General features: G+C 43.8%; 2 protein-coding genes across 2 annotated transcripts; one reads left to right on the top strand and one right to left on the bottom strand.

Moving 5' to 3' along the window:
* Positions 1-228: 228 nt before the first annotated feature.
* Positions 229-13,723, top strand: CRELD1 (cysteine rich with EGF like domains 1). Its single transcript, XM_069966816.1, has 11 exons — positions 229-364; positions 5,071-5,233; positions 5,793-5,875; positions 6,205-6,315; positions 7,289-7,380; positions 7,458-7,634; positions 8,506-8,601; positions 9,370-9,450; positions 9,626-9,721; positions 11,020-11,157; positions 11,733-13,723. Exons 2-11 carry the CDS (start codon positions 5,102-5,104, stop codon positions 11,951-11,953), a joined length of 1,227 nt encoding a protein of 408 aa, XP_069822917.1. The 5' UTR covers positions 229-364; positions 5,071-5,101; the 3' UTR covers positions 11,954-13,723.
* Positions 13,724-13,922: 199 nt separating this feature from the next.
* On the bottom strand, positions 13,923-24,778 carry LOC138788698 (uncharacterized). Its single transcript, XM_069966817.1, has 7 exons — positions 24,729-24,778; positions 23,211-23,250; positions 21,988-22,115; positions 17,913-18,040; positions 17,481-17,540; positions 15,434-15,623; positions 13,923-14,390 (listed from the first exon to the last, which is right to left on the bottom strand). Exons 2-7 carry the CDS (start codon positions 23,218-23,220, stop codon positions 14,280-14,282), a joined length of 627 nt encoding a protein of 208 aa, XP_069822918.1. The 5' UTR covers positions 23,221-23,250; positions 24,729-24,778; the 3' UTR covers positions 13,923-14,279.
* Positions 24,779-26,773: the final 1,995 nt, after the last annotated feature.

Genomic DNA, 26,773 nt, shown 5'->3' with positions numbered 1-26,773 from the left:
TATAAATAGTCGCATGTGTATCTGCCGTCAGCCTATTGGAGCAGGCGCGGTTCTCCTCCTCTCCGCCCTCTATGACCAGACTACAAGGGGTTAATCCGCCCTGACAGGTGCCGGGCTCTTTAATCGCTCCTGAGCGCAGCTTCGAGCGGTGACGTCAGCGCACATGGCCCGCTCTGATTGGCTGACGGGCAGCTCCAGTGAAATAGACGTGTCCTGCAGCCACAGCGGAGGATTGCGGCGCAAGGAGGAGCGGTGCATGCTGGGAACTGCGGAGAATAAATAGTCAGCCGGGAGCAGGGGCTAATGCTGCGTATCGCATCTGTCTGAGGGACACGCCCTGCGCGGGCACAGCTGCCGGCCCGAGGTGGGTATCTGGGGGGGGGGGGCAGCCGGGGGTGAAGCTGTGTGTGCCGGGGGATGTAACATAGTGCAGAACATATAGGTATACAAGGCAATGGCAGCAAGGGGCAGAGGTTGGCAGGCTGGGCCCTGTCTATAGGGGCTATGTGACACTGGGCATGCAGTGGTGCATGGTAGTACAGAGCAGGCATGCAGCAGTCTCATATAGGTGCATTATATGTAAGGCTGGTGTAGGACAGCAGGGCAGAGGTCACCGGGCCAGCACATCTGTGATGTGCCAGCCCAGGGGCATGGGGATCTGTGATGTGCCAGCCCAGGGGCATGGGGATCTGTGATGTGCCAGCTCAGGGGCACGGTGATCTGTGATGTGCCAGCCCAGGGGCACGGGGATCTGTGATGTGCCAACCCAGGGGCATGGGGATCTGTGATGTGCCAGCTCAGGGGCACGGTGATCTGTGATGTGCCAGCCCAGGGGCACGGGGATCTGTGATGTGCCAACCCAGGGGCATCGTGATCTGTGATGTGCCAGCCCAGGGGCACGGGGATGTGTGATGTGCCAGCCCAGGGGCACGGGGATGGGTGATGTGCCAGCCCAGGGGCACGGGGATGGGTGATGTGCCAGCCCAGGGGCACGGGGATGGGTGATGTGCCAGCCCAGGGGCACGGGGATGGGTGGGATGCCAGCCCAGGGGCATGGGGATCTGTGATGTGCCAGCTCAGGGGCACGGTGATCTGTGATGTGCCAGCCCAGGGGCATGGGGATCTGTGATGTGCCAGCTCAGGGGCACGGTGATCTGTGATGTGCCAGCCCAGGGGCACGGGGATCTGTGATGTGCCAACCCAGGGGCATCGTGATCTGTGATGTGCCAGCCCAGGGGCACGGGGATGTGTGATGTGCCAGCCCAGGGGCACGGGGATGTGTGATGTGCCAGCCCAGGGGCACGGGGATGGGTGATGTGCCAGCCCAGGGGCACGGGGATGGGTGATGTGCCAGCCCAGGGGCACGGGGATGGGTGGGATGCCAGCCCAGGGGCATGGGGATCTGTGATGTGCCAGCTCAGGGGCACGGTGATCTGTGATGTGCCAGCCCAGGGGAATGGGGATCTGTGATGTGCCAGCCCAGGGGCACGGGGATCTGTGATGTGCCAGCCCAGGGGCACGGGGATCTGTGATGTGCCAGCCCAGGGGCACAGGGATGGGTGAGGTGCCAGCCCAGGGGCACGGGGATGGGTGAGATGCCAGCCCAGGGGCACGGGGATGGGTGATGTGCCAGCCCAGGGGCACGGGGATGGGTGAGATGCCAGCCCAGGGGCACGGGGATGGGTGAGATGCCAGCCCAGGGGCACGGGGATGGTTGAGATGCCAGCCCAGGGGCACGGGGATGTGTGATGTGCCAGCCCAGGGGCACGGGGATGTGTGATGTGCCAGCCCAGGGGCACGGGGGTGTGTGATGTGCCAGCCCAGGGGCACGGGGATGTGTCATGTGCCAGCCTAGGGGCACGGGGATGTGTCATGTGCCAGCCTAGGGGCACGGGGATGTGTCATGTGCCAGCCCAGGGGCACGGGGATGTGTCATGTGCCAGCCTAGGGGCACGGGGATCTGTGACGTGCCAGCCCAGGGGCACAGCTGGCAGAAGGGGCCCATAGACTACAGACTGACCACACAATATAGATCAATGTGTTCTACATCTGTGGTGAGACAATGGAAGCCGCCACGCAGAGAGGTTCAGCTGATACATTGTGTATGAATCAATGTACCTTCTGTCTTATGGTTGTATAACGGCCGATCATTGGTGACCCTAACGTTTCTGGTGAGATGGCGGCACACTGCACTGTTTGCAATAATCTGTGACTGTTACTAGATGTCGGTATAGTGACAGATGGCCAGTCCTGTGCACATTATGGGTAGAGCTGTATCCTTCATCCATATGGTCCTCGGAGCAGTGGGTGGGCTGACTGCTGCTCTATAGTGGATGGTCTACCAGCATCATTCTGAAACCACTGGGGCGCTGCTCACTATAGAAGTGAATTTACTCTTGGCAGATTTGTTGCAGAATTTTTTTAAATGGAAAAATCCATCCAAGTGGAGCTGATCTGCAGTATGTGCAGGGATTTCTGCAAACTCTATTCAGATGAATGGTACAGGAAGATCTGGAAGTAATCTGCTGCATGCTTAAAGGGGTATTCTCATCTCAGTTACCACCTATACCTCTAATGGTCAGACCCATCGATCACAAGAACAGCGAGGAAATGACCCCTGGAATGAATGGGGGGCACTGATTGTTGCTATATATTTCTAGGGGGCCTCTGAATATTGGTGAGCGCTGAGCTGGGCACTGTCCGGAAGCAGCATAGAGAATAAATGTAGTGCTGGGCACATACCTGCTGATCCTCTTATTATTCCAGGGACAATCCTAACCCCTATTCTCAGGATTAGTGGGGGTTCCGGTGGTCAGACCTCACCCCACAGGATAAGGAGTAGCTGCTTAAAATGTACCTGTAGTTTTAAGTTTCAAAATCAAGTTTGCAATTTACATTCGTTATACAGTAATACCTCGGTTTTCGAACGCTTTGGAACTCGAACTGCTTGGTATTCAAATGAAAATTTACCCAGAAGTAGTGTTTGGAATTCGAACTTTGCTCGGTTTTCTAACGTTTTTCTAACGTTTTTGCGAGCGTGGATGGTGGGTTGTACGTGGCGAGTTAAGCAGTGGTGAGGCTTCACATACAGTACAGTGCTGTATAAGACTGCTGGAGTGCATATACAGTGCAGTAGTAGTACAGGCAGTGCACCACCATCTCCCATCCTGTACAGTGCTTGGATGGGGGGACGCTATACAGTAAAGGATGGGTGAGGAGTTGGTGACTACTGTACTATAATTGCTGGTTCTGATGAACATTTCTTATGTTTAATGTCCTGTACAGTATATTGCTGTTCTGTACTGTACTGTAGTGATTATACTGAGCACTTATCAGTGTAATATATGAGTATTGTAGGTAATTATTGGTGGCTGCTGGAACCAATTAATCACATTTAAATTATTTCCTATGGGAAGACACTGCTCGGTTTTCAAACTGCCTTCCGGAACCAATTAAGTTCGAGAACCGAGGTACCACTGTATTTTTAATATAATAATTATACTTGCCTGTATCCAGGTCCAGTCTCCTGAAGGCAGATTGTTAGTCTTGTGCTGGTAAAAAAAAGACTAAACACATGGGGGGGGGGGCTACACTTACTATGACTGGGCCCCTGGCGTACATTAGTGAGAGAGCGCAGATTTGCTCTTTCTCCGTGTCTTACGCCTGCTGTATCCCCTGTTCACCTGATGGGCTGGCAGGGGGGTGCGGCAAATCAGGGAGGCAGCGTCTAAACACAGGAAGTACCGTATTTTCCATGATAACTAAAAAAAAAATAACTAAATATTGACTGGAAACTTGCAAATTTGCTTTTGAAAGTTACAGGTACACTTTAAGGCTGAAGTACCCCATTAAAGGACTATTACAGTGCTTTTTTTTTTTTTTTAATACATTTTGAGCCTGAAAGGAAAAAAAAACAACTTTCCTTATACCCCACCCCTGGTATTCCGATGACACTGGTCCCTGCTGCTGTTCATTGCTTCCTATGATGTATTGATCCTGTGGGAAATGTGAATTTAGCAGTGATTGATCTCTGGCTGAGCGTCAACACCTCACTGCAGGTAGCAGGGACTGGGCCTCACTGGAACAGCAGCAGAGGGGATTGGGGCAGGTGAGTATGCCACATAACCCAGGGACAAGTGAAGTGCTATTTTTGCTTAATTTTAATAAAGATATGTGTACTCACCAGTGTCAATCCCCTCTGTGCTGCGTCCTACACAAGGATGTGACTGCTCAGCCAAACACCGGCCTGAGGTGGGACAACGCTGCACCCTCCGATTGGCTTAGCAGGCAATACCACGTGTTGACCCTCAAATGCAAGAAGTGCAGTGCATTGGGATCAGCTTAGTGAGAACAGCAGCAGCTGCAGGCATGAGGAAGGTTAGTGTAAGAACAGATGGTGAAATAAGAAATACAACTCTGTTTACCCCTTTAAGGCCATTTCAGATCTGCTGTGCCTTGTGTGCAGCCATGTTCTCGAGCTTCCCCCTCCGTCGCTATAGGACACATCTGTGCATCTCCTGCCTCTGCTGAAGCAAATTGCTACTTAACTATTTATTGCAGCTATTTTCTTGTCCTTTGAGACCTCAAACCTTCATCAACCCATAATCGCCATCACTGCCGGAGGAATTATCAGCAGGGTTAAAAATAAAGTGACATTTCTATATGTGTTGTCCCCGGCCTTATCCTGCTATTATCTGGTTGCTGCACAGTACTCATGGCAGTCAGGGGAGAAGAAAAGCTGGGTGACAATTTACATGGCTGCTATTATCATGTCTCTCTGGCTAGATAGCAGTACAGAGGTCTGGGGCTATACTGTTTTTTTTATTAGGCAAGCTGTGTGATAACCCCTATGGATGCTGTAAGGTGATGTATACCTTATGTATTGGGCAGCATGTGCCTCCTGTATCCTAGATGGGCTGAAAATGCAGCAGTCATAATACACCTAAATCAGGATTATGGCCTGTGTGACATGTTTGCTGGGAAATACTCCTGACGTACAGTATACCCTCAGGACTTCCTGTGTGTGTGTGGAGAGCTCTTACATATGTGTTTTTTTTTTTCTTTATTCAGGATCGGCTCTCATTTTCCTCTGCTCTGTGTCATGGATCTCAAGCACAGACTTATGGACACCTTGATGGGCACTGTGTTCCTTCTTCTTCTATTCTCCAGACTTGGCTTTGGCAAACAAGAGCCATGCTGGACTTGCCGCAGCTTGGTCAACAATTTTATGAGGGTGAGACTACAAGATGTTTGCTTCTTTTTATTAGGGGAATCGAGATAAATCTGTTCCCCTATAGACTATGTGCTAAGTGCTGGAAGTGCTGGCAACCATTGAATAGTGCATTAATGGTGCCAATCAGAAGGCTGTAAGACTATGCACCATATATGCTATGAGGCCCATCACTCCCCATCACTTTTTTTTTTTTTCTTCCGGGTTCTAAAATATTTGGAGATGTTGAGAAACCGTACCGTAAATTGTTGAGCGTCCTTATACTGATTCAAAGGGGAATTACATACAGTATAAAGTTTGTGTTCTGATTCTGGAACAATTTCAGGATTGGCAGAGACTTCATTTATTGTTTATCTGCCCCCAAACTGGTCGAAGGGGTACTAGCTCAAAGCAGAGGGATGGCACCTGCAGGGCTCAGATTGGTGGTGGCAGACTTTATTATAAGCAATTTATTAGAAATATATTTTTAGTCTCCAGAGTACCCCTTTAAGTGGGTTTTAAGAGTAATTTGTCCGTATTTGCTGCTATAATTGTCTCTCATTGTCCCCAATCTGTGTTTTAGGGCATAGAAAAAACCGCTGGGCAGAATTTTGGTGGCGGCAACACTGCATGGGAGGAGGAGAAGCTGGCGAAGTATGAGAGCAGGTATTGTGATGCTTGTGAACTGATGGTGTTCTTGTGGCTGCTACTGCCAGTGGTTAGTGTTGGCAGAGTTGTCTCTGTTTCTGGATAGTCCCTAAAGAGCTTCTACCAATCTGCTAAACCACTAAACTGGACCATCTGGAGTGGTTCACATGTACTGTTTCTGCCAATTTCATGGTGCTGATATCAGCTCTTTATTTATATTGGTTAAATCCCCACCATCAAATGTGCAGCAGATGAAGTATGTGTGAACACACCCTTTAAATGGTAGGTAATGCAGTGCAGGGAAATTCCATTTTGCGGCACTCTGTAATGGCATCCTGTTTGTGCAGTGAGACTCGTCTTCTGGAGGTGATAGAGACGGCCTGTGACAAGTCTGACTTTGAATGTAATAATATGTTGGAGCAGAATGAGGAACATCTGGAGACCTGGTGGTTCAAGAGGTAAGGATAACAAGTAAAAGGGAGAGTTATCAGCCTGGCTTAGTAAATGTCTCTGTTACCCATAACACCCAGTTACAGCTCAGCTTCCATCTCTCATATTGTGCTGGTAAAATGAAAGCTGGGCTCAGACCTCCACTGGTTGTTAGAATTAGAGGGGAGAGGCACTCAATAAGGGCCCTATAACACTGAGCGATAATTGGCCGAATCAGGCTGATTAATGCGATAATGATGATGTAAACTGTTAATACATTACCTGTCCACGCTCCTGGTCTTTTCCTGCCCTCTACTTGCTTCCCAGCCAGTGATTGGTTGAGCGTCCTGTCAGCTCAGAAACCTCTTTGAAGCTGCAGAGGCTGGGGGAAGACCGGGAGCGTGGAGATGTAATGTGTTAACAGTTTAGAACAAGGACTGCACAGACATTGCTAAAGATGTCTGTGCAGCCCTTGCTAGACGATTGAGCTGTGTAAAAGGCTCAGTAAATGAGTGGCAATCTAGCAAATCAGCGCTCGCTTACATTTTCGATCAGACAGTCATCGGCCTGTCTAATAGGGCCCCAAGTCTATGGGATCATCTCCTGGGGAAAGACAAGGAAATAAGCGCTCTGCCACATACTTCTCCCTGCTGGTGGTGGTCTAAACACCCAGACATTGGTGAACAAAAGCAATTGTTCAGGTGAGCAATTGAGTTATGATGAAAACTTTCAGTAACAGGAGACTCCAATGGACAATGGAGACAGTTACACACAGTGCATACAGTTCTCCTTTCATATTAGTAGGAAAGTTGGCTTCTGATGGCCGCTTTGAATTGGAATCAGGGCTCTCCAAAAAGGTGCCAGGTCCCTGAGATGGGGACTACAACCATCAATCATGTTTGCACTTGTGGAGATGCACCAATTCCTAAAACATCAATAACCTAATAAATACACATAAAACAGATGCAACAAGTACATTTTAAATTCGTCTCTGATTTCCAGACCCAAAGAACCCAGCGACCTCTTTGACTGGCTGTGTATGGAAAGATTGAAGCTCTGCTGCCCGGAAGGCACCTGGGGGCCAGATTGTGCTTGTGAGTTATTACCCTATTAGAATCAGGAGTGATGAATATAATAGAGCGGCTGTATGATTCTGTTTCCTGTCTTACAGCCTGCCCGGGTGGCACTGACAAGCCCTGCAGCGGGAATGGAAAGTGTAATGGAGCAGGCACACGAGCTGGCACAGGGACGTGCGACTGCTATGCCAGCTATGGTGGCCCTCTGTGTATGGACTGCGCTATTGGTTATTATGAGGAATCCAAAAATGAGAGCCACCTGGTATGTTCTGGTATGTAAGGGGACTATAGTGCATGCTCCTATTCAGAAGTTATCCTTTGTTTTTCTTTTACTTAATAAATCCAATAGATTTTCAATAAAATTCACAAATCCTTATTTATAGAGAGGTTTATTAGATTCTGTGTGCATGTACAGAAATAACATTGGAAGCCTGGGGGGATCATGGACAGACAAGCTTTATAAAGCACAGTAGGGCCAGCGATCAGCTGACTGCTTAGCAAACACAAATTTATTGGCTGTTTTGACCCCTCAAAAAAATCATTGTCTGTCGTACACATCTCTGTAATAGATAATGTATAGCAAAGGGCTGCACGAACGATCCTGAGCCATGTGAACAAACGCAGATCTAAAAGATCACTGCTCGTTTATCACATGGCTTGCCTCATGTGATAAGATCCTTACCTGTACGTTTGTCTAAAAGAGTACTTCAGGCAAAGGCTATGAACCTGATCATATACTGCAGTGAACATAACAGTGTATCTGTAATAGGTGTGTGTGTGTGTATAAAGGGATTGTTTGGGGCTTGATATTGTGATTTACTCTTTGTTCAGTAATACATTCTCCGTGTCATTTTGTTTCCTGAAGCTGAGACCTATTTGACTGCTCTGTAACATAACCTTAATGTGAATGTGCCATCAGATTTTATTTTATTTATTTATTTTTACCTCAGCCGATCGGCACACGACCAGGGATTGCAGGGTTCTGAAAAAGCACTGTGGCAGAGAGATCTGCTTATGTAACAAAAAAACAAAGTACCTGATGGTACATTTACTTTAAGTCTTGGCTGCAGGTACCCTGTGATGTGCTTATATAATTTCTTGCTCTACTGATGACTTTCCTACATTGTTTTCTCTCTTGTCCAGAGTGTCACCGTTCCTGCAGCAAGTGTCAGGGACCAGAGGAGTATCAGTGTTTGCTGTGCAAGAAGGGCTGGATGCTGCATGACATGAAATGTATCGGTGAGTGATCTGTAAGGAGATATTATAACAGAAGCAACCATTCTTAGCTGCAATACAGCTGCTGCTTTCTGGCTATTGGTTCCAGTCTGAATATAGTGAAACCTTGGATTACAAGTAACCTAGTTTGAGAGTTTTTTTTTGCAAGACAATCTAACATTCTCTTAATATGAGCCCCCTGTGCTCCCATTAGGATACTGTACTGGGTGGAAAGCCCTCTTATTTTAACCAACTACTACCTGATCAACTCTGCCGGCGATTGGACGCCTTCTGGCTCTCCTTTGGTGCCCGTCAGTGTCACTGCTTCTTCCCTCTGACCCCTTCACTGATAGCTGCTCCAGGTAACCAACACTAGTACCAGCATCAGCAAGTTTAGGCCACCTGAGGAGGTGTGTGTGTGTGTGTGTGTGTGTGTGTGTCCGATTAACCCCTTCTTTACTGATAGTGTTCTTTACTGATACAGAATACCTTACTTACTTTTTTGGGTTGTGGAATGAATCCTCTACTTTTCATTTATTTCTTATGGGAAAAATTTGCTTTACTAGAAGAATGATTTGGATAACATGCACGTTAATGGAACGAATTATACTTGTAATCCAAGGTTTCACTGTAGTTGACATCTCTTTATTGGGTGGGTGCAGTGTATACTGTATATGTTTCCTGCTGATCTGGATAGACCCTGTAATACCTAAATGGTGACTGCAGGCCTTCTGAGTATAAGATGTAAGATTTCCTCCGTACAAATTACTTATTTTTATTCTTCCACTTCAGACATTGATGAATGTGGCACAGTAGATCGATGCAAATCAAATCAGTACTGTCTCAATACAGATGGATCGTATGAATGCCGAGGTATGTAGCCATCAGTGCACCAGTAATAACTTTGGACAGTGTGTTTAGAATTTTACCAACCAAAGACTGCAGTCCGCTTCAGTATAGGGTGTGCACGTAGGGTCTTTTAATATAGGGTCTACACATAAGTCAATGTGAATTCACTATAGCATCCTTCTTCCCTTCTGCTTTCCAGACTGTGATAAATCGTGCATTGGTTGCATGGGCGCAGGGTCAGCGCGATGTAAGAAGTGCAATGCTGGCTACTATCGGGACGGTGCCAAGTGTTTGGGTGAGTATGTCTATTGGGGGTCTACTGAGGGAGTGGGGCACATGGTGTGAAAAGTGTGTTCTGTGCTTCCAGTTGATGTATTTTGTTCTAGCTTGCAGCTTTGTTGAATATCTGTGTATCTAGTGAGCCCAGCAAAGATTGAGCCAGGACGTACCATTTTGTTGCATACATACACTACAGATGTTGCATACACTTTAGTGCAATGGTCTGGAAGCTGTGGCTCTCTAGCTGTTGCGGAATCCATCTTGGGAATTACAGCTTTACAACACCCACTGTAGGTTTGTAAGTTTGTAAAACCTATAGTAGCAGGAGGATGTCAGAACTGATTTACTGTGAGTGTGAGGACCTCTTTTTATATTATGGCTTTTGTCTTCTCATTCTTTACTGTCTTCATGCAAAATGAACAGGTGCCTGCTACTGGTTTTGCTCACTATGACTATTCTTTGTAAAAAGCATATTAAAATGTCAAATCTGTTTTTAATTTGGTCAATGCCTCTCACTGCCACAAGGTGTCACTGCTGCACAGCGTTAAAGGGGTTGTGAGTCCTGTACCATTTTTCTTTTTAGTTATTGGCTGAGGGTTCAGGGAGATGAAGAGGTATGAATCTATATGCTGTCTGTGCAGAACAGGCATGTTGGTGGAGGTATTGAATAGGGTCACTGCATAGAGCAGTCAGTCAGAAAACCAGGGGAGCAGGCTGGGTAAGAGTATACCTGGTATGATAGGCTAGTTACAGACCCCTTTATTTGAATCTGCCTTTAATGCTACCATATTTCCCCGAAAATAAGACCGTGGCTTATATTATTTTTTTCTGAAATAGGCACTATGTCTTATTTTCGGGGTTTTCCCCCCAGCCGAGAGGAGAGAAATAAGACCTTGCACCCCCCGGACCTCCCCGCAATACTTACATCATTGCTGGACGTGTGCAGAGGCAGGTCCTGGGGGTGGTAACGTTGAGCGTCGAGTCATGCATGCGGCCTTGTGCACTGGATTGTGCGTGCGGCGGTGGCTGGCGCGCGGTGGGCGTTGGGTGGGGGGGGGGGGCCATGGACCAAGCTGCCTGCGGTGCCAGCTGTGAAGCTCCACGAGGGGATTAAGAGAATCGTGGGTGGCGGTTGGCCTTACTTTTGGGGGGTGTCCTAGTTTAGGGTATGGGGTGCCTTATTTTGGGGGGTGCCTTATTTTACACTGACTGTAGTGTAGATTAGTAGGGGGTGTGTTATTTTCGGAGGGCGTCTTATTTTTGGGGAAACACGGTACTAATAGTCTAAGCTTTTTCTCTTACCGCACTTTACAGATATAGACGAGTGCGACAATGAAATTCCTAAATGTAAAGGTTTTCGGGAGGAGTGTGTGAACACGGAGGGAAGCTACACCTGCGTCTGTGAGAAAGGTTATTCCAGGATTGATGGATCATGTAGAGCTGATCATAAAGGTAAGTTTCACAATTTTTAGAATTGTCCTCTAAGGCTCTTTTACCCAGGTTGATGATGGCTAACAAGCTTTCCTAGGAGTGCCTATTCAACCGATAATGGGCCCAGGTAAAAGTGTTGGCGGTCAGATGACAAACAGGAAAATGCCTGCTCTTTGGCTGATTGGATCTTTTGACCGGCTGTAAAATGTATCCTTATCTGCCGCACATCTCTCGGTAAACAATGAATGTAATTGGCAGCATGAACAATGTAGCAACTGTTCGTGCTGCCCGGTCATGCAATTCATTGTGGCTTGTGAAGGCACTGCACATGAGTGCTGATCTCGCTTACAAGTGTTTGTCATATAAAGGACGCTTAGTTACGGTTTGTGATAGGAGATAGCAGACATCTCATTGGTTCACAATATGCACCCCAGCCCTGACATCACACTAGGAAAATCTTGGCAATTCATCAAGCATAAAGAATGTGCAGGTTATTAGCGTCACTACATCTTAGTTAGACAAAGTGTTATGTCTTCAATGCACAAAGGAAATTTATCTAAGTGTTAATTTTGTATCTCTTGTCTCTTCCTGGAAAGATGACTCTGAGAAGGGCCTGTTTGATGACATCACGGACGATGAGGTGGTGGTCCTGCAGCAGATGTTCTTCGGGGTGGTCATCTGTGCTCTGGCCACACTAGCTGCCAAAGGTGACATGGTCTTTACCGCCATCTTCATTGGTGCTGTGGCTGCCATGGCTGGGTACTGGTTCTCTGAGAAAAGTGACAGAGTGCTTGATGGATTTTTGAAAGGAAGATAGCTTCTTATTAGTCTGGACAAGGTGTGATGGACCGGAATGTCAATGGAGCATCTCTCTCCTCTTAATACAGTTCTGTTGTGCAGCAGAGATGACAAGCAGTGGTTTGGTAACCTATGAAATTTTGGAAAAAACAGATCTCCAAGGAATGTCCATATGACCCCCCTCCCCTTAATATTCTAGAAGACATATAAGCACAGACATCATCTTCAAGAAACCACTGACAATCTTATGTAGGTTTAAAGAATCCTTCTGTGATAAAGATTTGGAACTTTCATTTTTCATAGAAGGAAAGACCTGTGGGAATCCAGGAATTTTAGAGATTTTTTACTTATGTGATATTATCACTATGGAAGAGGAGACCATGGACCCAATGAGGATTTGTCCTATACCCTCCATCTATGTATCTCCCCAGCTTGGGCTTTTGAGAGTCTGCATCATATGATTTGTCCGTGGTGCACTGCCCCTTTGACCAGGCCATAGAGTACTGCTAATAGGGGCCCGAATGGGTACCAGGGCTTTAGAGAACCCTTATGGGGTTTTTCAGTGTGTGGATCCTACCGGCTTACCACAGATTTGTTGTGGCTCGCACACCGGTGGTGTTCTGTATGGAAATGAATGTAAGAAGATGTGGCATTGGTCTCAGATATTTATAAGAGCTGGCTAAATGAAGGTAGCTCTGTGCAATCTATATGGTGGCTGCTTTTATGTGCTTTTTTTTTTTTTTTTTTTTATTAAGCTGAAAGTTGCTGGGTAACTGCACCATTGAAAAATTAAATCCTGCAGTCTTGACTAGAAATCTCTAGTTGTGTACAGTTCCTATGCAGACCTGTTTGTCTCCATGGTTCTTGACTACATGCAAACCCTGTGTAGCCTGTTTGCATCACTCTTTGTGTCTTTTCTTGCTGACCTGCTGATAGTAATAAAAAAGAAAAACTAAAAACTGTGATGCAAGAAATAAATCTGATTGCAAAACCAGATTCACAAAATTTACAGTCTGTAACCTTGGCAATGGGTCTCCATAAGTGCTGTGTACACTTTTAATCAAGACTACTTGCAAACTTTACTTTTTAGGTTTATAGAGACAATAAAACTAAACAATTAAAATTGTTTGCAAAATCATGAATTTTAAAATTCTCTCTAGATTGTGCCTTTACAATCAGTTATGCTGTATCATTTGCCTATGGTCTGTTCCCACATGCTGATCTAGCTTCTTCAGTTTGCTGATCAGCTATAATCTTAAATTGAAGTCGTTGTCAGTTTCTTATTGCCTAAACCATGGGTTATGGTTTGCTGCACCCCGTCCCGCCAGCTTTAATAGGCTGGCAAGGCTGACAGAAGCCGCCAGGGATGATCTGATACATTAAAGTGATCACAGACTTTATCAGCATTGACTGTGATCAGCATTGCCTGTGGTTGTACAGCCTCCTATGAGTCAAGCTGCTGTGCATTTTGTTATATTCCTTAGAATTTATTTTGTCTGGTTTTTATCCCAGTGGATAAAGAAATGCTGATAAAACTACTTCTGGGGATACGGAGGGTCTGAATACACATCAGGAAGAGTTACTATTGTAGAGTGGTGAGTCTGCATGTTTGCTAAGCTGTCACTACCTGTGGCCCTCCAGCGGTCGCAGGAACTTGTAGTTTTGCAACAGCTTAAGGGCCACAGGTTGGAGACTCTATGTTACATTATTTTCCCCTGTATGTATGTTTGGATCTGCTGTTAGTCTTTATTTATTTCTCAGGATAATAAACTTATTTCAACCTTTAAAATGGGACTCCTTTTATAACCTGAATGTATAGGGTGTCTGCTTCGGAGATGTATGAAGGCTGCTTGTGCACAGTAGGTAGCTTCCGACTGAATTCTTGTTTGGCTCACAGCTATTTGTATTGCCACCTTCCCCTATACATAGAGTGAGCTCTGCACCAAACAAGAAGAGCCCACACCTCTGTGGCAGTGCCTGGGCTATAAAACATCGTGGCAATACATTAGCACCCTGAAATCAAGGGGGCTTTGAAAATAAATAATAATAAGGTATCAATGGACTCCCCTCCTTCATATTAAGAACTGACAGCACCCTTCATGGTGACAGTCTCACTTTTAATTTTCATACACTCATTGACCTATTACATGAGAATATTTAGGCTGTTCCTGGAAAACCTCTTTAATAAGTCTCCCACCAATTAGCAGTATAGGCAGTGCTGTGTGCACCCTGCTACAAGTGTTTGGCCGTTTCCAGTTGGCACTGGGTCTGATGCTTTGTAGGATTAGTCTGGTAGATGATGGGCTCACTGGTTTGTGTCCATTCCCCCGTATGTTTAGGTCAGCTTATTTCAGGGTTCCACTCCAGTTAATAGGGTTATACTGTAGGAGTTCTCTCTCCTTCAATGTCTCCATGGATCGGGTCAGACGGTTCTCTTGCCACTTGCTCTCCATTAACTAGAAACAGAAAACCAATATAATAGTTGCATTTACAATTCTGCTACTTTTTGCTGATACCTGCTAACCAATGTAGTGGTCAGACATGTCCATAACAGCTTAGCTGAGCTCTTGTAATAAAGGAGGAATTCGTTTTTCCTACATGTTGTACTGTATTCTGGCGTTTGTTTTGTTGGTACAGTCTGGGAACACTGGGGGTATTGCAAGGTAACAGCTGTAAAGCCTGCAGAATTGTGATAATAGCTCTGATGTGTAAGGGTGGGTTCACACTGTAAAATACGCGCGGATAAGTTCGTTGTACCCACTCATGGCCGCACACGTCTCTGCGCGTGTTATAGACAGCATTCTATGGCCTGGCCGATTCCACCATCTGCCGAATTGAAGAATTGATATGTCAGTCCTTTCGGTGGAAGGCGGAATCCGCCCGGGCCATAGAATGGTGTCTATGGCACGGGTGAAAATGTGTGTGGGTACAAGTGATGGAATCTGCCGGAACTTCTCTGCGCTGATTATGTAGTGTGAACCCACCCTAATACAGAATGTAACCTAAATAACTAACTACAAGAGGTATAGATCTAGAAGTATACATCTTTATGTAAAATGGTGGACATGCATTGTGTAGGTCCCTTATGTGCTGCCAGGACTGACCTGACCTGTTGAGGCATGGTCTACACAACATCTTTGAAGGTATTCTTTGGTATCTGGCATCAACATGTTAGCGGTCTTGTAAATTGTGAGGTGTGCCCTCCATGGTTCAGGCTTGTATACCCAGCTGATTTATATCAGGAGAACTTGTGAAGCCAAAACTTAAAAAAAAAAAAAAAAAAATGGAAACCAAGGCAGCACCAAGTAAATGTTGCATGAGTAAACAGGCGTTTTAAAGTGAATGTCAGCTGCCATTCATGTTCCTAAACTGCTGACATTGCCATGTTTTCCAGGACTTCCTAGGGCTGCATCCAACTTCTTCAGCCACTGGTAACCAAATGCAGATGAACCAAGCATGCTCTCTAGTGTATATACTTGCTGTAATAATCCAGACTCACCTTCTTGTTCTCGTCCCGGTATCTCCTCAGGAACAAGGCTTTTTTTCTTTCTTGCTCTAAGTCTTGAAGCACTGCAAATCTATCGGCTTCCTTTAAGGCTTCTAGTTCTTTGCTTTGACTGGCCAGCACCTCTCTGGACATGCTCCACTTCTCACTCATCTGCTTCTTAAGCAACTGTCTGATTTCTCTCCTGATTTATAAAAACGCATATATTAGGCAATGTGTATCTACAATTCATCCAGTCATGGAGTATTACCATCACTTATGGCTTATCTAAAGGATGCCTATTCCACCTCTGGAGAATGAGCCCCCCTCCTAGCCCTATGCAGCCTGTTTGCAGCTGCTGGCGTGTCTTGCAAGCTGTTTTATACAGTATATGTATATGTAGAGGTTAATGACTGCTTAGCATCTGTGCCATTAAAGGTTTTTTTTTTTCTCTTCAGGATTTGAAAACCACAGTGGCTTTCTTCCAGAAACAGCACCACATCTATCCACAATTTGTGTGGTATTGCAGCTTAGCTCTACTGGAGTGAATTGAGTCAAGTTTCAATACCACACACATCCTGAGAAGAAGTGTGGTGCTGGTTTTAGAAGAAATCTGCTATGTTTTTTTAATTCCTGTCTGTCCCCCGTAACCAAAAAAATGAGTGGAAAAGAAAATGAAACAAGAATCAAAAATCACTTTGGCAGAAAGGGGTTAAATTGGAACTGCCATCAGTAAAGTATCATTTTGAGAATATAGACCTCACCACTGATAGCCTGTTTTAATGGAATTGTTTGTGACCAGGACCTCAAAAATAAGCATGTCTAGAAAATTTCCAGATTGAGTGTTAAAATGTAAAAACTTGTTTGTATACATCTTCAATCTGGGGCCTAAAGGTACAGGACTGTGCTTTTGCAAATTGTACTTCCCAGCAGATTATAGTAAAGCCCTATTCACACGTCTGCAATTATGAACAGAAAATAGGATCAATGTATTTCAATGGCCCCATTTACACTTCTGTAGTGGTGTACAGGGCTGTGATCTGTACTGCAAAAATAGTGACAGGCCCTAGTGTGGACTGAAATTCCTTCACGGACATACTATTGGACCCTATGGGATCCGTACTTTTGTGGATGCCATCCACAAAAAGTGACTAGATTATTATTAACCACACTTATTAATTTTTGCAGATCAGCAAAAAAAATACGGATGGAAATTTGCGGATTGCCAACTAAAAATAGCGGACTCAAATTTGCCCAATGAAAAATATACTGATGTGTGAATAGACCCTAACAGACAAGTGGTTTTGATCTTACAAATTCATTCAGATTTGATGGAAACATCCACTGTAGAATTCACCGCTTTCAAAAAACTGGTGAAATCTGTATCTGTAGAATCTGCAGCACAGTCTGCATGTAATACTCCTCAACAATGAAATTACAAAGTCATTAAAGTATAGAAATCCCAGGATTGATAGACATAGTTATCATATGCAAATGATTTAAAAATAGCAACATTACATTCAAAAAATCTCTATTTATTTAGTATTGAGTATGAGCACCATGCGCAGGAATACACAGATTTAAAGGGGTTATCCAGCGCTACAAAAACATGGCCACTTTTCCCCCTCTCTTGTCTCCAGTTCAGATGCGGTTTGCAATTAAGCTCCATTTACTTCAATGGAACTGAGTTTGAAACCCCACCCAATCTGGAGACAAGAGAGGGGGGAAAAGTGGCCATGTTTTTGTAGCACTGGATAACCCCTTTAAGGCCCTATTCCATGAAGCGATTATCGTTCAAAAACTCTCTCCAAGTTACAGGATGCTTACAGTAGCACGAGTAAGACGGGGCTTTGTCATGTTGAAGACCACTAGTTTCACAACCCAGACCTACCTTAAAATTCTTGGTTTTACTTTTTCAAACTAATTTTGATTTTAAATGGTTTTTCCTTTTTGTACCATCTCTTTTCATTGGTCAATAGAAGCAAGTGTCAGATTCTATAGAGTGAGAAATATTAACTGATAATGATTAGATAGACATTTGGTGATTGACTATTGCCTTTACCTATAGTCTTCTTTCTCTGTTGCTGATCCATAAAATGGCCGTCTCCAACCCTGATGAAATCTAGTAAAACACAGAAAGTTATTATAAAATGAATACCATTACTCACATTGTCAGTGGATACATTGTTTCCTGAGGAAACCTTCCTCCGTGATGTCATAACAAGAAGAGCGAATAAGATGTCTGATTCTTGCTGTCAGATCCCTAACCTTATCAGTCACAGCTCGGATGATGCAGGCCCCATCTAGTTTTACATACTGTGATACCTGCTATAACAATAGGTACAATTCCTGGATTTTAGGTTAGGTTCACCCAACTCAACTCAGAAGTAAAAGCAACTACTTCATGTAATGTGGAAACAATAGTGACCTTCTAGGTGATTACTTTTTGGTAGGTCATGTGCCCACCGGCAGCTGTTTACCATTTTGTACTCACCTGCTGTATTCTTTTTGTTGCATGTTAATAACCCTCTGCTGGTTGTGATGATGAACGGCCACAGTCTCCAGACTCACTGTCCTTCTCCTCACACCTGGGGGATGCAAGGGATTCAGACGTTGGGGGAACTGCAACACAAAAGAAACTGTCTAACAAAAGATGTCCCAAATTCTGTGCAATGTCCTGGTTCCTACCATGTGACAGCCACCAGGGGGTGGTATAACTCCCTGTGACTGAGTATGTTATGGTGGCAATGCAGCATCTGATTAAAATGAAAAAAAAAAAAAACACTGAAAAGCGCTTCTCATCAAGTCTATACTGGGATTCAAGAAGATCAAGATCTTTTTTTCACTCTTGACATTTCTCATTTAAGGCAAAAATAATACAAAAATAATACTAGATGGCCTTATCCTTTAACCCTTTGAGGACCAGGCCCAAAATGACCCAGTGGACCGCGCAAATTTTAATCTTAGTGTTTCCAGCACTTTCAGTTTTTTATCTACAAGGCCATGTAAGGGCTTATTTGTTACCGGAATAGTTGTACTTTGTAATGGCGTCATTCATTTTACCATCACATGTATGATGGAATTCTAAATATATTATTTATGAAGATATAAATTGGTGGAATCGCAAAAAAGAATGCAATATGGTAACGTTTGGGGGGTTCCTGTGTCTACGTAATGCACTATATGGTAAAAGCGACAGGATACCATTATTCCATAGGTCAGCCCGAACACAACCACATGCAGGTTTACACAGATTCTCTAATGTTATATATTTTTTTTAAATGAAATCCTTTTTTTTGGCAATTATAAATAAAATGGGACTATTGTGACGCTTATAACGGTTTTATTTTTTCACCTATGAGGCTGTATGGGGTGTAATTTTTTCCGCCATGATCTCTAGTTTTTATTAATACCATATTTGTGAAGATCGGACGTTTTGATCACTTTTTATAAAAAAAAAATTCTATATAATGTAACATAAAATCGGTAATCCGCGCACTTTTTTCCCTCTTTCCGTGTACGCCGTTTACCTTTCGCAATGACGCTTGTTATATTTTAATAGATCGGACAATTACACACGCTACGGTATATTATATGTTTGTTTATTTATTTTTATATGTTTTATTTATATAATGGGAAAGGGGGGTGATTTCAACTTTTATTGGGGGAGGGGTTTTGGGGCAGTGTGTTATTGTTTTTAACTTTTTTTTTTTTTTTTTACACATTTGAAGTCCCTTTGGGGGACTTTTACATCCAGTACTTGGATTTTTACACTGATCATTGCTATGCCATAGGCATAGCATTGATCAGTGTTATCGGCGATCTGCTCATTGAGCCTGCCTGTGCAGGCTCAGTGTAGCAGATGGCCCATCGGACCGCACGGAGGCAGGTAAGTGACCTCCGGCAGTCCGTTTTACCGATCGGGACCCCCGCAGTCACACTGCGGGGGTCCCGATCGGTAAGTGACAGGGGACTCCCCCTGTCACTTACACTTAAACGCCGCAAGTCTCAAAACATGGGAATAGCCAGATATCCCTCTCTCCAGAGAAGGAAGCCCATTGCCAAGGGGTGCCTCCTAGTGGGGAGAGCACCAAACCACCCTGATACGTAGTCCCTCAGGTCCTCAGTCTGTTGCGAGCTATGGGACCTAAATAGGGAAACACCAGGGTGGCCCCTGTAAGTCAAAGTCTAACTCTGTGGCGATATATATATATATATATATATATATATATATATATATATATATATATATATATATATATATATCATTAGATGTGATTTTTTTTTTTTTTTTTTTTTTTTTTTTTAATAATCTGTCCAGGTGAATACATTTTACTTGTTTTTTCGACATATGCACAATTTTTTTTTAGCACATGCAGAATTTTTGATAAATTCACCAAGCACCAAGGAGAAATACAAATGGCTAAAACTAGACAGAAAAATCGCAGGTATTAGGCTCAACAGTAAATTCCACCCCCCCAGTGCTTAGAACAGATCCTCTTTACAATAGGGTGCAATCATTTTAAAAACATGGCCACTTTCTTAGAGAGACAGCCCCACTCTTGTCTCCAGCTTGGGTGGGGTTTTGCTGCTTAGTTCCATTGAAGTGAATGGAGCTTAATTGCAAACTGCATCTGAACTGAAGACAAAAGTCATGTTGTCTCTGAAAGAAAGTGGCCATGTTTTTACAGCACTGGATAACCCCTTTAAGGACTTCTCCTTATAACCATGTGATAGCAGAATATCTTGTCTCCACACATTTTCTCTTAGATATGAAGGACGCTCTCTGCTTTCATCTTGCCATTTAGGAAAAAGCGAAAAAGTTTTTTTCCCCAAAATGCTTGTTATGTATTCAATATTCGTTAAAGGGGTAATCCAGTGCTACTTTCTTCCTGTATATGGCCACTTTCTTCCAGTGACAGTACGTCTCTTGTCTCCAGTTTGGGTGGGGTTTGGCCACTTAGTTCCCTTGAAGTGAATGGAAATTAACTACAAACCTCACTGGAGCTGGAAACAATAGTGTTGCTGTCTCTGGAAGAAAGTGGCCATGTTTTTGTAGCGCTAGATAACCCTTTTAAGCACAAATAGCAAAACAATTTCTTACTTTACAACTTATTAAATCACCCAATGTGCACAGGCACGCATCAAACTCTGTCATTGTGTATCCGCATGGAGGCTCGAGAGCTGATGTTCCTTAGCTGCAGGTCATTCACTTTGCTTGGAGTAGTTGCCTGGTGGTATGTCATCACGCATGACATAAAGCATGTCACTAAATGCTGTTAAAAACAGACCAGGCAATATGGCTGTCCCCATAACAATGTACAAAAAGTAGAAAAAATACAGTGAGAAAATATTTTAGAAATAGTTTAGAATAAAAGACATTTTTTTTCTATCCAACTCTAATCAGTAAAAAGAAAAATTGGGTGACACATTCCCATTATATCCCCAATGATTTTTAGAAATACAATGTTACCAGGAGTATATCAACATTTGATGGTAAAAAGTCAACTTTAGGTTTCTGTTCTCTTCACAGTTACTTCACAGAGGTCCACACTTCTTACTGGCTATCTGGTAACTGACGTTCTCTCCAAGTCACTGCTCTGAAGAGCATTATCTTCCTGCTAAGATACTGTCCTGTAGGCCATATGCCTCTACTGACACTACAAGGCCTCTCTAAGGCCTTTGACAGAAGGGTAGTTTTAATTGTTTGGACCCCACTACGAGACCCTTGTAGCCCCAATATTATAACAATCACTGTGCAAGGTCATTAGCTGCTGCATGACACTCGTCCTGTCTAGCTGCCTCCTTTCCAGAACCTTGCACCTCACTCAGGCAGAGATGACTATTGACTCCAGTTGGCAACCTGTGCACCCACCTTCAGTCCACCAGCACTCCAGCAACTTTCAGCCTATCCTCCCTTAGTGTAGAAGGATAAGCTTGTCTCCTGGTGTACAGATCTCAGGCCTACACGTCCTGCTCAGGCCAACGGCTCTTGTGGGCTCTCCATATACAGTATGAGGTACATGTATGTCACAGTGCACAAGGCCCAGGCGGCCATGGTGTATGTAAGTTATCATTAACTAGTGTCAGAAAGGTATACAGATTCATAAATTACTATATTAGATTTGAAAAACATTTTTTTTTCTCCGAAGTACCCCTTTAACATATTCTAAGGCTTAAACCACTAAGTGTGATGACGCTGCACATTGGCTTGTGCCAGTCCCTGCGCCAACCCTTGGGACTGCCAGGCCAAAAACCTCTCATTCCTGTTGCCAGCCACAACAGTAAACATACAACACTGCCACTAGGATTTGCAGCCTATTAACAGTACAAGGTTAACGTATGTACAATGTATATAACCATATATATTCACACCTACATTAGTGCAAAGGCAGGATGAATGAAAGTATCATTTCACAGCCTTCTAGATGTAAACTCTTTAGAATACATGTTCACCTTTTTACACACACCAGTTTAACCCTTTTCAGGCATCTATAAAATAAATTCTGCAGGTGGGGACTGATGTAGAGAAAGGACAGACTTGTATTATCATTGATAAGAATACGTACCATACATGATTGTGATAGAGGTGCTGTGGACACTGCCGGAAGGCACAAGGGAGTAATCTGGCATCTTCGTTTGGGAACATTAAAGTTTCCCAAAGTGACAACAGGAGTACTGGGCAAAGACACCCCTCCTGAAAGAAGAGAATTGTTCTTATTAATATGTGAAAACCCATAGGTGGCACTATATCTCCATTCTCAGCATTCTCTTGGCTTCCAGTGTTGGTTCACGTTATTTAAAAAAAAAAAAATTCTAAGTAAATTATAATTAAATCTCCCGTCCTGAACTACTCTGTGTTGCTGGGAGTCCACTTTTTCTATAATCTGTTACTTTCTGTGACCAAATTCAAAACCTTCAACAGGATCCCACCTACTGTAACCTTTATAATACTGGTGACTGCCATACAATTCTGTATTCAGTAACATCATCACATGAGTGGACAGGTCACTGTCTCCCAAGAGCAGCACACTCCTCTCCTGAAATACTCAGTGGTGCTGTTGCTAAGTGTACCTGGAGACATGTCAAAAGTTTCGATCAGTCAATAATAATAATAATAATCAGACAACGATTGATCAGGAGAACCAGCCAGGAGAAATCCATGGGCAGCACATTTTCTTCCGGCTCTGTGTTACCTTACCTGGATGGCCGCATAATGCAAGTCTATGGGGCCTGCCCAGGATAGACTGACACAGATCAGGGAGAGGAACACATGGCAGCGAGAACTTCTCCCAGCTCATTCTCCTCATCGTCTGTGGTCTGAACACTTAGACCCCAACCGATCAAAACTTTTGATGTTTTTGTGACATGTAATTTTTTTTTTATAATGACAGGTTCACTGATTGCTGATGTGATGGCTATGAAAAAAACTAATCATACTCACTGGCCCTGATTCCCCACAGTTGCTGTTTTGATGGCTTCAAGTTCCCACCATCCTGCGTCCTATGATCCATTGTCCCCTTAAGAACTGATAGCTCGGCCAAACACTGACTTCAAAAGTCACCCACCTTGGCCAATGATTGGCTGATCATGCAGTTCCTGCAGGGACAAAGTGTCACAGGATCAGGAAGCAGCAGTGGTGGGGACCAGAAGTCCCCGCTGCTCTGGGAGACAGGGGCAAGTGAGTGTGTTCCTTTTTTATTTTCATAGCACACTGACTTTTACATTTTGGTTCAAATCAAAGGAATGACAGAAGACTGGGGCTATCGGAATACAGATTTTCAGTACTCACTCAGGCTCATTCTGTGGCCGTACAGGTGACGTCTGTGTTCCTGTAATAACAATAAAGACTGTAAATAATCGTCACCGACAAGTAGTGACTTGTACAGAGACCTGGTAAATCTGTATTTAAAATCACTGACAAAGTCCTTTGGTCCTTTAGGCTTAATATTGTCATCTCTGAAACAATGGGAGAGCTTTAGATATAAGGAGCAGAAATTTCTATATAAATTCTTGAGTCAACTTATCATAACTTTCCCTGTTCCCGCATTACTACGTACCAAACCACATTTTCCGATTAAGACTCTTGATAAGTGGGCCATCTGATTCTCTAGGCTGCTATATAGGGTCTTGCCCTGATTTCCCAAAACCCCAAATAAATGGAAGGATAGAATCCAGGTCAGTGACAGGACAGGAATGATAATTATAGTAATGTTATAAATAATTAAAGGGATTGTGTAGGATTAGAAAACCATGGCTGTTGGTTTCCAAAGACAGCGCCACACTTGTTCACAGGTTATGTGTGGTACTGCAATTCTATCCCCTCCATCTTAATGGAACTAAGATGCAATACCAGAGTACCCAGACATGAAATCATTTTTTAATTATATACAATACAACCCCTTTAAGGATAAGGCACCAAAGAACAATGATAAAATCTCAGCCTTTTCTAGGTAATGTACCTAGATATACAGTAAGTCTAAATAAGCTGGATGACAGCTAAAATGGCCATATTGCTGGTTACTCAGCTTTCCCCAAAACAGACAAAACAACATCTTAGGTGTTAAAACCAAAAATGACATATTAGGACAATATAAAAATAAAAAAAATCTTTGCCAGGATATCAATAGCAATAGGAAATAGCCCAAACGTGTGTTCTACAATGTGTTCGCCAATTTAATATATTTGTGCCATTATCATTCATTTCTGTATGCATTCTATGACACATTCATGAATGGATATAAACAAGTCTTCAGCTGCTGCAGAACCTCTTGGTGATCACCTCCAGGCCCATAGTAAAAGTTCAATCCAGACCGTGCTTACCTGATGTCCCTGGCAATGCAGACTGCACTTAGAGGAGGAAATGTTGATTACTCATAAATGTATGGTGGCAGATCACTGTAAGTGAGATTAAAGAGTTACTTTCTGTGACTGTATCTTCCCTCCTCCCTCTTTGCTCGCTCCTTTGTGAGTCTATTGTAGCTTATGGCTTGAATGTTTGCATCATGTGATCTGCTTCTCCTGGAGACCAAGTGACAATAGAGCCCCGCCAAGTGACAATCTCCAACATGAGAGAGAGCTGCTGTGTGGACTCCCACAGAGGGGACTCTGATGCCAAGAATGTAGATTAACATCCTCAGGGCCAATAGGGAGTAACGTTATACTGAGCTTTGGCCGGCCTAATACTAACCTAGCTTTCTGTGTCACTTCAGTCTGCAGTTTGGAGGTAAAGGAGGGAACTGACTGTAAAGAGTTAAATCTTCTGGCAGCGAAAAGATGGAAAGTGAATTAATCCAGAGGTATAATTTACCTTTGTTCTAGCAGTGCGAACCTTTACAGTCTTAAAAGGGTGTGCACACTTTTACAACCATTCTTTTATAACTCTAAATCATCAAAAGAGAAAAAACAATAAATGAACTGTTACAAATAAGGAGGATTATGTGTGTACATAGCTCCTATGAATGTGTCTCCATGGTTACAGACTACAGGTAAATTTGGTGTAGTCTGACCCTGCAGTGTGTAGTCTGACCCTGCAGTGTGTAGGGTAAGTTCAGACTTTCAGTACTTCAAAGCAAATTTTGTAGTGTATGCTGACACCCAGGAAGAACAGGATACTGATGCACACTACAACATTCCTCCGCTGGATCCATTCCTTAAAAGTTTAAAAATGACCACCCTTTTGAGTCTCACAAAAAAATAAAACAAAATAAACATAATGGGGGGGAATTCATGAAGCTTATGCCAGAGGCGTATGCCAGGGAGAAGGTGCAGATTCGTACCTTTTTCCTGGCGTACGCCTCCCGTGCGCCCGCTCGCCTGATGTCGTCATTTTGATTGAAAATAAAACAATGTGACAACAGGTGGAAAAAAAACCCTGCTATTTTGCAAATGCGGTCGTAAATATTAAGCATGTTCATTATTCAGACGGTCAGAATCATTTACAGCGGTGTGCACTGCTGGCCAATGTCCCATTGACTTGAGTGGAGCAAATTATTATATGTAGATGGTACAGGTGCCTCCTCCTTGCTGCCCCCAGATCTCCGCTGACCTCCTGGATCTCCTGCTTCAGTGACATTACAACCCAGCTGATGCTTGCCCACTCAGCACGTCAGTGACTGGGGTAGGATACCACTGTAGTCACTGAATAGCTAAGCAGGCAATACATCAGCCGGGTCGGGTATTTTCCCCCAGGTCGTGACGACACCAGAACCTGGGAGTAAATGAGTTCCAGCAAAAGTCAGTGAGCCTGTGATGCAAAGCTGCGGTGAACTGGGGGACGTAAAAAGAACTTATTTATTATGTCCCTCCCCTGCAGCCAATGTTTCATTTTGGCCAGAGATCCCCTTTAAATTAAATAGACCCATGTGAAGCCAGGTAATTCTGCTAACATATATATGTTTATATACTGCAATCATAGGTTGCTATCAGTAGTCTGCAGGCCAATATTTTACTAACTTACAGGATGTGCATGGCCTGCTGAACTTGTGACTGCAGATCCAGATCTGCGCTTGAAACCGCCAGTCTGGTATTAATAACTAGTCTGGTGGGAATGTTTCTATGGCAATAGAACAATAATCTCACATTTTGTATGGAATAATACTCACTCACTACAGGGGACATTTTTGTCAGGAAAGCAGGGGTCAGATCCCAGGGATAAATAAGGCATTCAAATATTTTTGCACTAGGGAGGAGATCATTTCCACAGATGCTGGAGAAGCTTGTCCGACAGGCTGGTCTAAAATACAGCAGAGAAATGTACATGTACATAAGGAATTCATCAAAGTGCATTATCTATTGTATCATTTTTAAAAGTGCAAAGAATTCCCAATCAAGACCAAATTCGTTTTAAAATTCAGTTATTTTATACGATAATATAAAAAATTAAATAGCTATATTTCATTTCCATCAAGGGAATCGAACCAAGGAAAAAAACAACTGCTGTTGCTCTCAACACAGGTGATTTACTCCCACCTAGACCACATCTCTAATGGTGTGTTTACACGGAGAGATTTATCTGACAGATTTGTAAAGCCAAAGCCAGGAACAGACTATAAACAGGGAATAGGTCATAAAGGAAAGACTAAGATTTCTCCTCTTTTCAAATCCATTCCTGAATTTGGCATCCAAAATCTGACAGATAAATCTCTCTGTGTAAACGCACCCTAACACATTTGGGTTCAGAGATTTATCTATATTGTTTCAGACATAAACTACCTAGAGAGGAATGATCTGCTATCAGAAATACTGGCTGACAGCTGAGCGGGCAGGAGGCCGGGCAGCATTGATTATTCATGAAGGAGTGGGAGGAGGAAGCAATGGTTAGGTGTACCAGAGTTAGGCACAAACACTGAGCCA

This window comes from Dendropsophus ebraccatus, chromosome 4, assembly GCF_027789765.1.
Source record: "Dendropsophus ebraccatus isolate aDenEbr1 chromosome 4, aDenEbr1.pat, whole genome shotgun sequence".
NCBI lineage: Eukaryota > Metazoa > Chordata > Amphibia > Anura > Hylidae > Dendropsophus > Dendropsophus ebraccatus.
This window is presented reverse-complemented; position numbering and strand designations above follow the sequence as displayed.

Excerpts from the sequence above, each read along its gene's own strand:
- CRELD1 (XM_069966816.1), top strand. The coding sequence starts at position 5,102 with ATGGATCTCAAGCACAGACTTATGGACACCTTGATGGGCACTGTGTTC. Across the intron at positions 7,635-8,505 it reads GAGCCACCTGGTATGTTCTG|AGTGTCACCGTTCCTGCAGC; the intron begins GTATGTAAGGGG and ends TCTCTTGTCCAG. Across the intron at positions 8,602-9,369 it reads GCATGACATGAAATGTATCG|ACATTGATGAATGTGGCACA; the intron begins GTGAGTGATCTG and ends CTTCCACTTCAG.
- LOC138788698 (XM_069966817.1), bottom strand. Across the intron at positions 17,541-17,912 it reads CAACAAAAAGAATACAGCAG|ATTTCATCAGGGTTGGAGAC; the intron begins GTGAGTACAAAA and ends GTGTTTTACTAG. Across the intron at positions 14,391-15,433 it reads ACCGGGACGAGAACAAGAAG|TTAATGGAGAGCAAGTGGCA; the intron begins GTGAGTCTGGAT and ends TTCTGTTTCTAG.